General features: G+C 54.9%; 1 protein-coding gene across 5 annotated transcripts in view; it reads left to right on the top strand.

Moving 5' to 3' along the window:
- KSR1 (kinase suppressor of ras 1) overlaps positions 1-8935 on the top strand; it is a 145403-nt gene extending 136468 nt beyond the window's left edge. For 4 of the 5 annotated variants that reach the window (XM_025851469.2, XM_073879381.1, XM_073879380.1 and 1 more), the window contains 2 exons: positions 1156-1289; positions 5982-8935. In XM_025851469.2, coding sequence (XP_025707254.1) covers positions 1156-1289; positions 5982-6060 — 213 coding nt within the window. In that variant the 3' untranslated portion in view covers positions 6061-8935. Of the gene's footprint in view, positions 1-1155; positions 1290-3967; positions 4049-5981 lie in introns of all 5 variants that reach the window. The other variant, XM_073879384.1, reaches the window with a different exon arrangement.
- Positions 8936-11903: the final 2968 nt, after the last annotated feature.

The raw sequence follows: 11903 nt of genomic DNA, 5'->3' as shown, positions 1-11903 counted from the left end.
CACACACACACACACACACACACACACACACACACACACACACACACTTTTCTCCAGAGTCAGTGTTCTGGTCAGTTTATCTTCGGGGTCTCTTGTTTTCCTGACCTGATGGGCAACCCCACAAGGTCTAGTTGTACTTGAGAACAAAAACCTGAGTTGCTGAGCCTAAGTGGGTGAGCACTCTCTGCCTGGTTGTGTAGGCAGGCCTGTTTTCTCATGGGAGCTCTCCTGAATTGAAAGGCTGAAAGGTGTGCAGTAAATGTGCAGATCCAGACAGTAGGCAGCAAGTTACCAAAGTGGGAGGAGCTTTACTCTCTTTCTCTCTCCCCCTTTTTTCCCCCCTAAGTAGGCTCCATGCCAGCGTAGGGCTTGAACTCACGACTCTGAGATCAAGACCTGAGCTGAGATAAAGAATTGGACGCTTAACCACCTGAGCCACCCTGATGCCCCTTGGCGGGCAGTCGGGACATGTGTTCTGCTGACTCTCAAGTGCTGTACTCTTTTTCATCCTTCTGGTCACTCCCAGCCTCCATTCTTGTAACACGGAGGCTCCCACCTCTGTTGCAGCCCCACCCCACATATATTCTGAGCATCTTACATCTCCTCTGCTTTCCATTTCGAAAAATCTACAACCCCATTTCTTTTCTGTTTTACAATTTCTTTATTTATTTGAGAGAGAGAGAGAGCACAAGCAGAGGGAGCAGCCGAGGGAGAAGCAGGCTTCCCGCTGAGCAGGGAGCCCGATGTGGGACTCGATCCCAGGACCCCGAGATCATGACCTGAGCTGAAGGCAGATGCTGAACCGACTGAGCCACCCAGGCGCCCCTACAATCCCTTTTCTGATCTCTTTCCTATTAGCTGTTTGTTCAGCTTTGTTCCTGGTATTCCAGGGCAGTCTAAGAAGGAAAGAGGGGAGAAAGCTTAGGAGCTTTGTTTTCCACTGAAAGCATGAGAGCTTTTCTGAGATTCAGTTATTTCTCAGCCCTACTCCTGGACTGACCAATCTTCTTAATATGGGTAGGCTCTTCCAGGGACCACCAGATGGAGGTGGTCCCAGCTGGAGAGCATCGAAGGGACCCTGTGCAGAGTACCCGAGCTGTGCCCTCCTCCCTCCCAGCCAGCTCTCACCCCCACTCTTGCTGGCTCGGTTTGCAGGAGATCCTGTCCGCCTGCTGGGCTTTCGACCTGCAGGAGAGGCCCAGCTTCACCCTGCTGATGGACATGCTGGAGAAGCTGCCCAAATTGAACCGGCGGCTCTCCCACCCTGGCCACTTCTGGAAGTCTGCTGAGTAAGTACCCCCTCGGTGGGCCTTTGCAGCCTCACCTGGTGTCTTAAAGGGCACCGTCCGCCCTGTCTGCGTAAGACTTTGATCTGGGGAATACACAGAGCAGATTTGCCAGAGCGGACCAGACTCATCCCCTTGCCCAAGAGATACTAGGATCTTGTTTATTTCAGAGACTCCTTCTGAGACACGAGCGTCTCCAGTCCTCTTCTGTGAAAACCCACATATCCCTGTTACCAGAGCAGTGCTGACGCTGGGCCCAGGCTAGGCCTGGACAAGAGCAGTCTGCCTTGGAAGGGGCCAGATAGGGCCAGTTGGAAGCCAGAGCAGCTCTGACTTAAAAGGGTGCAGACTCAAGATGGCTTGCTAGCCCCCAAATCAGCCACCTGGGATGGGGACCACGTGGCCCGGGTTTCTGTGCGACTCTAATGCTGGAAATCCATTTGCCTTCTGTTTAATCACATAGTCCTTTGTGCCCCTTGGTACCAGGCAGCCTTTGCGCCTCTTATACGTTCTGTCTCATTCCCCTTTTGCTCTGTCCCTCTGGCTCTCTCTCTCCCTGAGCACTCAAAAGCAGACCTCTGCCCTGCCGCGAACCCCTTGTGGGAATCTGAGGAAGTCCTTCGTTCTAGGCCTCAGTTTTGGCAGCTTTAAAAAGTGGGGCTGGGGCCAGATCAGGGAGTGGGCTTCTAGCGTAGGGACTGCGTTAGGCTTTGCAGGCGAGGAGGGAAGTTGGAGTCACAGCGCCGTCCCTGGGATTTGTGGCGTGCCCAGCAGCAGCGCAGAGCTGTGATAGTACCAAGTATGGCCTGTGTCGCAAGGACTCAGCTCTGTCGTTTGGTGCAGGAGTAGCCAGGGACGACGCGCAAACCGGGGGGCTGGCTGGGCTCTAATAAAGCTTTATTTATGGATGCGCCAACTGGAATTTCATGCAGCTTTCTTTTTTTTTTTAAGATGTTTATTTTATTTATTTGAGAGAGAGAGAGCACAGGCAGAGGGGGAAGCAGGCTCCCCAGTGAGCAGGGGGCCCGATGGGGGACTCGATCCACGGATGCTGGGATCATGACCTGAGCCGAAGGCAGACGCTTAACGACTGAGCCACCCAGGCGCCCCTCATGCAATTTTCATATACCATGAAATCTTCTTTTGATGTCCCCCCCCAACCCATTTAGAAAGGCAGAAACCATCCTTAGTTTGTGGATTGTGCGGAAGCAGGTTGAGCAGCCCATTCATGAAGAGACCCCTGAATAATAGGAATGGTTTTAAACTTTTTTTAAGGCAAAGGGCACTTTCTAAAAGTGTGCTGTCCCCCAGAGTCCCATTAAATAAAGCAGATAAAGTGGAGCTGCTCTTGGTAGTTGAGGGGACAGGAGCCTGTCCGTACAGCCAAGGTGGCTGCTGGGGCACCTGCCGTCCCATCACGGAGCCCCTGGGGGAGGTGCACCTGGATCTCCTACCTGCTGCCCAGGTGTGTGGCAGCATCCGTCCTAGTCTAGAAAGGGCCAGTTGGCAAATATTTTAGGTTTGTGGGTCATATGATCTCTTATCATATGTTCCTGGTTTTTTTGGTTTTTGATTTTTTTTTGTAACCTTTAAAATGATCAATCTTTCTGTGGCTGGATTTGGCTTAGCTATAGTTGGCTGGCCCATCTTAAACCAAACTGGGTTTCAAGCTACAGGTGAGGGGGAACCCAGCATGGGTCACCCAACCAGAGGATGCGGGTGGGAGAACTCACTGAAGAAATGTGATAAACTGCTGAGTTAGGCCATGTGCACGGACGGCCTAGAGGAATGACAGTTTGGGGTTGGGAATACTGTTTTTTAGAATGCCACCTCAGTGTCCATATTAAGATGGGTCAGAGTCTAGTGCAACTGGGGTGCAACAGAATGTTGCCATTGGAGGTGTGGGTTCTACCCAGCCATTGCCGAGTACCTGCTACACAGCTGGGTAGACGGAAGGCCAAGGCCAGGCCTCGGCCAGCCGGGAGCTTGCAGTGTGATTGGTGAACGGATGAGGGAATGGCGCTAACATGCTAAGTGCCGTGACAAAGAACAGCCTTTGTGGGAGCACGCACAGGGCCCTGTCTGCCCGCCCAGAGCTTGAGAAAGGGTCTCCAGAAGAGGGCTTATTGGAACTGGGTTTCCAGCAGGAGCTACCCTGGCAGAGGCCAGGAGACTGGGGTTCCCCTGGACTCGGGGCACCGTGTTGAATATCCTGGGCCCTGGTTTTGTCCTCCACAGAAGAGAAGGCTGCGCTAGGCGGGTCCGGCATTCAGGAGACGATGATTCCAGATTCCCTAAAGACTATGTAGCCCCACCTTCTCATTTCACAGGTGGGAGACAGAACCACAAATGGGCGTTGCTCCCTGCCCAGAGCCACCCGTGTTAGCCACTGGGGAGAAAAATGCCAGCCGACCTGAATGAGCCTCTCAGTCAGTGCTTCCTGCCGGTGCATGATTCCTCCTTCAACACATTCCGCCTCTAATTCTCATTTTCTCCTTCCTTTTCCATCTGTCTCGTTGCTTTTTTATTTCTGGGGGGTGGCGGACGTTCTGGCCTGTGCTGCCACCCCCCCCACGCCCTGTCATCCTGCTTCCTCCCCCACCCGTCTGCTTCCGGTGCCATCACCTGGGGACTGCGCTCCTCCCACACTTGGCCCAGTGGTCGCGCGTCTCCCCTCCCGGTCGCTGGCGGAGCCGCCACTATGGGAAAGGGCGTGACAGCCACCTGGACTTTCAGAACTCCTGTCCGGCTCTGCAGGAATAGCGTGTCTTCCGCTGTTCCCCTCATTCTCTGCCTGTTTGCACCCTGCTTCCTGTTCTCTCTTGGCATTCGGCTTCCCCGTTTTTATCTGGTTTGTTCCCCTACGCCAAAGTGATAGTCTCGTAGGCGAAATGGCCACCGGCAAGGGTCCCGTGGGCTTGTGGGTCTCTGGCCGGGCCGAGCGGAGGCCCATGGCACCTGGCAGCACCCCTGTCCACCCACTGTGGCGGGTGGCGGCTCGTCCTGGGGTGGGAGAGAACTCGGAGCCTTGGTCCAAGTCCAGGGTGCCCTTTGACCAGAGCCTAAAGAAGGGAGCGCAGTAAGCAGAGAGAGTGAACTTTCGGCAAGTCTGTTTTGATAGTCAAGGGCTGAGGGGCCATGGGTCCGTCGGCCAACCTCTGTCTAAACATTCTGTGACTGTCCCGGGGGAGCTTGGGACGGAGCTTAGGACAGGTGCTTTGTGCCGGGTCCCTCCTGAGCTCGCTGCGCTGCCAAGCCTGGAATGGAGCGGGGACGCCTTTTTCCCTCTCTGCAGGGAAGGTGGGTCCCCTACCCTCTGCCCTGGCCAGGCCTCTGTCGCTCCCCCTGCCCCTCCATGGGCTCGGGTTCTGACTGTGTTTTCCTCTCCTCTCTTTCTACCCGTAGGTTGTAGGCCTGGCTGCCTTGCATGCACCGGGGGCTTTCTTCCTCCTAATCGACACTCAGCACCGTGACTTCTGCTCAAACACAAACTGACGTGCGGGCACTAACCCAGGGGATGCGATCTCTGCCGCTCCAGGCATCTCTCCCGAGACTTCTTCTTTCGCTTTGTTGTTTTTCAAACTGGCCCCCTCCCCTCTCCACGGCCTGCGTGTGCTTGAATAACTACTGTCCACGAGGACCTCCTAACAGACCCCCCCACCCCGCCCAGCAGAGGTGCCTCCCCCCGGATGGGACTTCATTCTCTAACTCTTCCTCTGGGGGGCAGCGCCCAGGCGGCCCTGTCTCCCCACTAACACCTCCGTGAGACCGACGCGCGCCGCCCCCCAAGCACATCGGCCTCCCACTGGCTGGGTCCACAGTGCGGGGCAGGGCTTTTGCTTGGCTGTTAACCTGCAAGGTTTTGTCCAACAAGGAGTGGGATGATTTCAGAGCTGCCCAAGGCCAGCCCTCTCTGGGAGGGGCCTGGGGGGGTGGACACCAGAGTCCCGTTGCTCTGAAAGACACTAGCTGGGAAGGGCTTTGTCCACAGCGGTGCCCTCGGGAAAGTGGTCCTAAAACAAAGGGGGCCTGTTGCCAAACAATTTCACTGATGAGAGCGAAGCTTCTGCTGCCAGTCCCCACAACGTTACTCCCTTTACAGACAGAAAGTACCAGAACCCAAGTCAGTGTTCAAGAGTGTGGCTGAGAGGCCACACACAGTCACTGTGCTGCTTCCCAAATGCAGGTCTCCGGGGTCCCCCCAAAGCAAGTCCAGGTCTTTGGAGGCATGTTCTGAGAGTCTGCGTTTCTGCTGCCTCCCGGAGGGTCCTGATGCCCCCCGCCCCACAATGTTTGGGGACCATTTCCAGAAGGATTGTGTGAGGCCACTCTCGGCACTTGGGGTCCAGTTTCTCTTTCTCCTGGTTGCACTCGGAGCAGAGCCCTCCTGGGCCGCAAGTGAGAAAGTAGCTCAGTCGAGCCCGCGGCAATGACAGCCTGCCAGGTGCCGGGGACTCTGCCACTAACCAGCTCATGTCCCCCAGGAGGGATGTGCCAAGTCTTTGCACCCCGGCCAAGTCTGACCAGGAGCAGCTCTGCCAAGGCTGTTGGCTTGCAGCCGTTCTTGCTCCTTGCTTCTTGCTGGGGCGGGTCCTCTGTGGAGCTTCTGAAACCGGCCCGCTCCTTAGCTAACATTATCCTGCTTCCAATCAAGACCAGCGTGGCTGTAACCCATGTTTTTGTTCCTCTTTGCAGCATTAACAGCAGCAAAGTTGTACCCCGGTTTGAAAGGTTTGGCTTGGGTGTCCTGGAGTCCAGTAATCCAAAGATGTAGCCAGCCGTGCAGTTTCTCTGCCAATTTCTTTCTTTCTTAAACGTGTTTCTAAAGCATCCAAACAACCACCATGACACAAACGAAAACACTCTTTGAAACATCGGTCCACCCTCCTAAGTGCTGCAGACCAGGAGTGTGAGTCCTCCACTCAGACGTTCATCCACAAAAACACCGGGAGATAGAGCTGCACCTGCTGTTTCTTAAAGTCATATCACCAACAACCAGACCTGCCCCGACAGGCAGCGAATGTTTACATGTATGTTTCTGGGGCGTGAACTCAATGCTTTACAACAGGTAATAATACAGAGTGGTCCGCAGAGGCTGGGATGGCGGAAGCGGCCTTCCCCTCCGGAGGACCCTGGCGGCGGTGAGGAAAAGGAAGAAAAGCATCCTGACTGTGGCTGTTCTCGGGGTAGGATGGGGACCACAAGGTTTGACCTGGACTCTGCTTTGGCCCTAAAGCCTATCCGTGGGGAATGTCCCTCTGTAGGGTTCTCCTCCTATCCTAACAGAGGGACGCTGTCCCTTTTTTCCTCTGGCAAAGGAAACCCTGGCTAGGAACCAAGCTGGATTATGAGGGTCAGGAGTTTCCAGAGGGCTTGGGTTCCCTTTTGACCCCAGTAACCCAGCCCATAGCTGCTGGAAAAGTCGAGACAGATTAAATCCAAATGATGTCTGGATTGATCCAGGGATTGGTGGCCAGGGTTTCCAGCACCTGTAGAGAGGTCTCTTTCACACAGCTTCCAGGAAGACACCAAGGAGATGGCCCTCAGGGCTTCAGCTCCTTAGACACATCCCAGTCCTGGCTGACACTTGACCCCAGAGCTAAGGCCCAGCCCGGCAGCTGCATGTACCATGAAGCCTTGCTCAGGGAGAACAAAGAGGGGAAGGGGAGGGAGAAGTGACAGGCAGCGGGTTCCTGAGCCCACCCTCCCACCCACAGGGTGACCTGGCTCTTCAGAAGCCCCACCAGTCATGCCAAGGTTCTGGAATTGCCCACCCCTTCTCCTCCAATCCTGTTGGAAGCCCATAGCCACGCCTGACCCTTCCACTGTCCTTGCTCTGAGCTCTTAGCTGAGACGGGAGGCCTGTGCCCCTCCACGCTGTTGATCTAGACCACCCAGTCCACCAGTCCTCAGAGCCTCCCCTGAACCGAGTCAGGACCATCTGTGCCTGTATATTTGCACCAGAAGGAGGGGCTTGACTGGGGGATGTCCGTGGTGTGAGCACATCCTGCCTGTCTTCATTAGAAGCTGTCACCTAAGGAGAACAGTTCCAAATGGCAAAGAGGCCTTTAGTGGGCGTTACGCCATGTTAGGCTTCAAACCAGGACTGACCAAGGGTGATGAGGCTGGAGATGTGGTTGGATTCAGACCCAGAATCTGTGTCCATATGCCCTGAGCCAAGATGGGGGCATGTGGCCCTCCCATCCCTTTCATTTACACCCGCCTAGCAAAGCTCCCAATCTTCAGAGCCTTCCCTGGAGTCTGGCCAAAATGTCATACGAAGCAGGCCACTGCCTAGAAGTGGTAGGGCTGCCTTCCTGACTCCGGGTCAGGCGCCCCTCAGGTGGGCCACCCTCGCCTGGAGAGCACAGCTGTGCAGCAGTGTGAGGTGTCTGGACTCCCGCTGCCCCTCAGCGTCCCCAGACCTGAGCTCCTTAACCCTTCCCAGTCAGGGTGTGCGGGGAAGACCAGAGCTGTGAGCCAGCTGGATTCAGCTCTGGGTGGGTCTTTCCTCTTCTGTGGGCCTGCTGGCTTCACCCCCTCATCCCTTGGCCTCCCCGATGGGTGTCACGCCTGTGGGTCAGTTCAAGAAGGTTTCATCGAGCACTGACTGTGTCTTGAGCAAGTGTAGGGGACCCCGCGATGGGAGCAGTCACGGTCCCTGCCCCTAAGGAACTGACGCTCAGCCAGGAACCCTGAGGGGTTGCTGAAGGCCTGGAGGACAGTCGCTTCATCTTCAGGACCCCGGACAGCCGCCCAGCCCTTGGCCTAGCCTCTGGGCTGCCTGTCCCTTAGGAGAAACGTGGTCCCTTCTCCCTGTCAAAGTGACTGTGAATTGAGGTTGGGAAGACGTGCTTGCCCTGCTGTGTGCTCTCCCTGTCTGCCATGGAGACACATGAAGGACGGCCAGATACTGTGAATTCAGCGCTCACGGCCAACTGTGAAGGGGATGGAGAAGGTGGGACAGCCTCCTCGGCAAGAGCTCTGGGAGCTGCAGAGGTCCCCACCAGGGCCTGAGAGTAGAGCCCAAGCTTTGGTCCTTCGCGGCACAGCCTCAGTCCCCAGCATCGCCTCCAGAACCCTAGGGCCCGTGCCCCCGTTGCCTTTAACCCCCAGAGCCGCAGCCCCTGGCTCTCCATCCAGCTCAAGGTCTTCAATCAAGCTCCCCCATTGGTAGCGGGCGGGGTAGCAACGTTGACCTCTCCGCGTCACCGAGTCCAGGGCGCTGGAGTCCCTCTGTCCTCGTGGCATTCTTGTGATCCGAGGGGCCAGCCGCGTGCCCTGTACGCCTGCACTGCTGTTCCGCGTTGATTAGGGGGCCTGGTGGAGACACAAATGTGAAGCCGTTAGGGAGCTCGTGTGATGCTTCAACGTTAGCCCGAATTTCACTAGTGTGTGTAAAGCCAGCCTCCTCCGTGGCCACAGGCACACACTTGCTTTTTTTGAATGTGATGTAAAATCTGTACAGTAAAAGTTTTTATATTTTCTATCAACTGCATTTGTCTTCCAGAAATGCTATTAATTTAAATTAAAATGGTTAGTATTAATGAATGTGCTGTATCCGTTTTTTTGTCACTGGCAAGAACACATCCTTTGTGCCAGGCCAAGCCTGGGTGTCTGGAGTTTGTGAATAAAATTGTACCAAGGTGTCTGGGGCTTGTGTCTACTTGGGTCGGTTCCAGATGAGTGTGTGGAGTTAGTCGGATGGATGGCATGAGGGAACAGGAATGGGGGTTGGGGGCCGGACCCCCTCTAGGAGCTCCTTCCAGAGAAAGAAGGCGTCCATGGACCTGGAAGGCAGATGGAGGAGTGGAGACCGAACGGCATCAGACCCTTGATGCACAGAGGATGGTCATCCAGCCTCCAACACTTAACAACTCATGAGCAGACCCAGACCCAGTGTCTCCTGGGCTGAAGGTGTCTTCACCTCGTGGAAGCTGTAGGGGGTGGGGAGTGGCGTGCGCATTTATCTGACTCTTATTTCTAGGAGCCTCTCCTTGCCAGTCATGTAGAGAGGTGCTTTGGAGTTTGGAGGAGGCAGGACAGATGGAGGAGAAGGGGAGCCGGCATTTGCAAGGCCCTCCTCTGAGCCAGGGAGGTGCTTTCTATCCATCATGCCACACACCCCCCGCCCCACTCAGTGTAGTCCTCACAGCCACGCCAGGAAGCAGGAATTGTGATGTGTCAGCCAAGGAAACCGGGGCACGAGAGGTTAAGTACCCAAGATGACACAGCTGGAAGGTGGCTGGTCCAGGACGCAGCCCATGGCTTTGACTCCAGAACGTCCTCTCTGCAAAAGTCGAGGGACGGACCAGACATTTACTGAACGCCTGTGCTCTGAAGGTGGCGCTAAGTGCTGAAACACAGATAAAAAGGTGGTAGTCCCCTTGCCTTCAGCCCCCAAGTGGTCCGAGGAAGGGGTCCCTCAGTCTGCCTGGCAGGTTTCATGAAGGAAGTGGCCTTGGAGCTGACTTTTACAGTGAGTAATGTGCCTGGTGCAAATAAACAAGAGCAGGGCATTCTACCCTGTGGGAATGGCATATGCAAAAGCTCAGAGGTCTGGGAAGACATGGTATGCTTGGGATATCATGAGTATTCAAGCTGTTGTACAATGAAACTGGGGGAGTAGATTGGAGCCAGAGAGGATCCTGCAAGTGCCAAGTCAAGGAGTTTAGACTTTTAGGTGGCAGCCCTGGGGAGCCATGGGAGATTCTTGAGGAGGGGAGGGTCATAATTACATTTGTGTCTTAGATACATAGGGACTGGAGCGGGGCTGAACTAGAGGCAAGGGGATAATGACCTGAGCTTTGATTGGTTGTGGGGAAGAGGTGAGCATCCAGGGTAACTCCCCAAATGTCTGCCCTGCTGCTAATAGAGTCAGTCACAGTGAAGGTGAGTCTGTGGGTGAGGAGTGGGGGTTGGCGGGGTCATGCTCAGGGGCATCCAGGTGAGTGCTGCATGGGCAGAGGGCCATTGCCTGACAGCACACCTTGCTGTAGAAATGAATAAGGGCAGGGACTAGAAAAATTAAAAATGTGACCTCGTTCTTGAGGACCCAGTGGTAAAGCTGAGGGTCCCCAGTTATATAGAGACTTGGGGGGGGTGCTTTTTTATAACTGCCATATCCAGCATGTTTTCCCTAGTGATTTTATCTGGTAAGATATCTAGCTGCTAGGTTTCTTTTTCTTTCTCGATAGGCCATTTTTATCTTTTCAGGAGGTGCTAAATAAAAGCAATGGAAGTCTGTTTCCCCAGGGCCTGAGAGGGGTTAGGTTAGAGGTTAGCAAGGGCAGTGAGGCTCTGGTGGGAGACCCTTTGAGATCCCTGGTAGAGACGAACCATGAGAGACGATGGACTCTGAAAAACAAACTGAGGGTTCTCGAGGGGAGGGGGGTGGGGGGATGGGTTAGCCTGGTGATGGGTATTAAAGAGGGCACGTTCTCCATGGAGCACTGGGTGCATATGGAAACAATGAATCATGGAACACTACATCAAGAACTAGTGATGCAATGTATGGTGATTAACATAACATAATAATAAAAAAAGAAATACTCAGGGAAAAAAAAAAAGATCCCTGGTAGACTCAGAAAGGGGGAGGGAGCATTGGCACACGGGATCTTTGCCACATGGTTTAATATTTAACATTCCCTAATTACCTCTGTACCCTGAAATCCGATTTTTGTATGCTATTCCACTTGAGCAGACCTCTGCAGGAGTAGATGGTTCCAGATTTGGGCCCAGGAGAGAGAGGAGTTCCCTGGGATATAGGGAGGGTTAGGGGCAGGGCTGGCAGGCACTAGAGGCTGGTGTATGGAGGAGGGAAAAGGGGTACCACCAGCTGCCAAAATGATGGGAGATGCCAGTGCAGCTGGGTCCTTGGGAATTAAGTTTTAAGCTGTATCCTTGGAGGAGAGCTTTGTAACTGGAAGAATGAGCGCTCTTTCCCATGCCCTAGTGCTAGGCGGGAAAGATGCCAATATAATCCAGCCTGCAAGAGCGCATATCTCGAAACATCCACAGGAGCTTGGTGTTTTCAGAAGCGAGACCCTCAAAGTGTGTGTGACCCCGAAATGGGCCCCCGTCCTGTGCCAGAAGCCTCAAGGGGCCAGTTGAAAGTCGTGGTTGAGGGAAGTAGCTCAAACATGCTCTAAGGGCCAAGTACCAGCCGGTTTGCAGAAGGGAGCACGGCAGGCAGCCGATGCCGAGGTGCGAGAGCCACGTGCTCTGGAGGCATGCTCTGACTCACCGTAAACCACGGCCCCCCTCCCCAAGGCCCGGGGTTGATGGTGGGAGCCTGACATGTCACTGGACTTCAGGGCAAGGGGGTGTCCTCTGACGGTGCCCGAGTCAGGGAGATGTAGGGGGGGTGGCCTACCTACCAGAGCTCAGGAGTCCAGCCCCCCCGCGTTAATAGCTCTTCACTTTGGCCGTCCCCAGCCCTCCTGCAGCTCCCGCTTGTCCTCGACAGGGCTGCCCAAGGAAGCCCTGACCCTCTGTTCCCCTGTCTGCTCCAGAACACATCACCACTGTCCTCCCAGCTGAGAGCTGCCCAGTGAGAGGCCCCTGCTTACTGATGGGTCCTTAAGATGTCTTTAGGCAGAACTGAGACACAGATGA

This window comes from Callorhinus ursinus, unplaced genomic scaffold, assembly GCF_003265705.2.
Source record: "Callorhinus ursinus isolate GAN/ISIS: 27379988/994484 unplaced genomic scaffold, GSC_fseal_2.0 scaffold34, whole genome shotgun sequence".
Lineage (NCBI taxonomy): Eukaryota > Metazoa > Chordata > Mammalia > Carnivora > Otariidae > Callorhinus > Callorhinus ursinus.
This window is presented reverse-complemented; position numbering and strand designations above follow the sequence as displayed.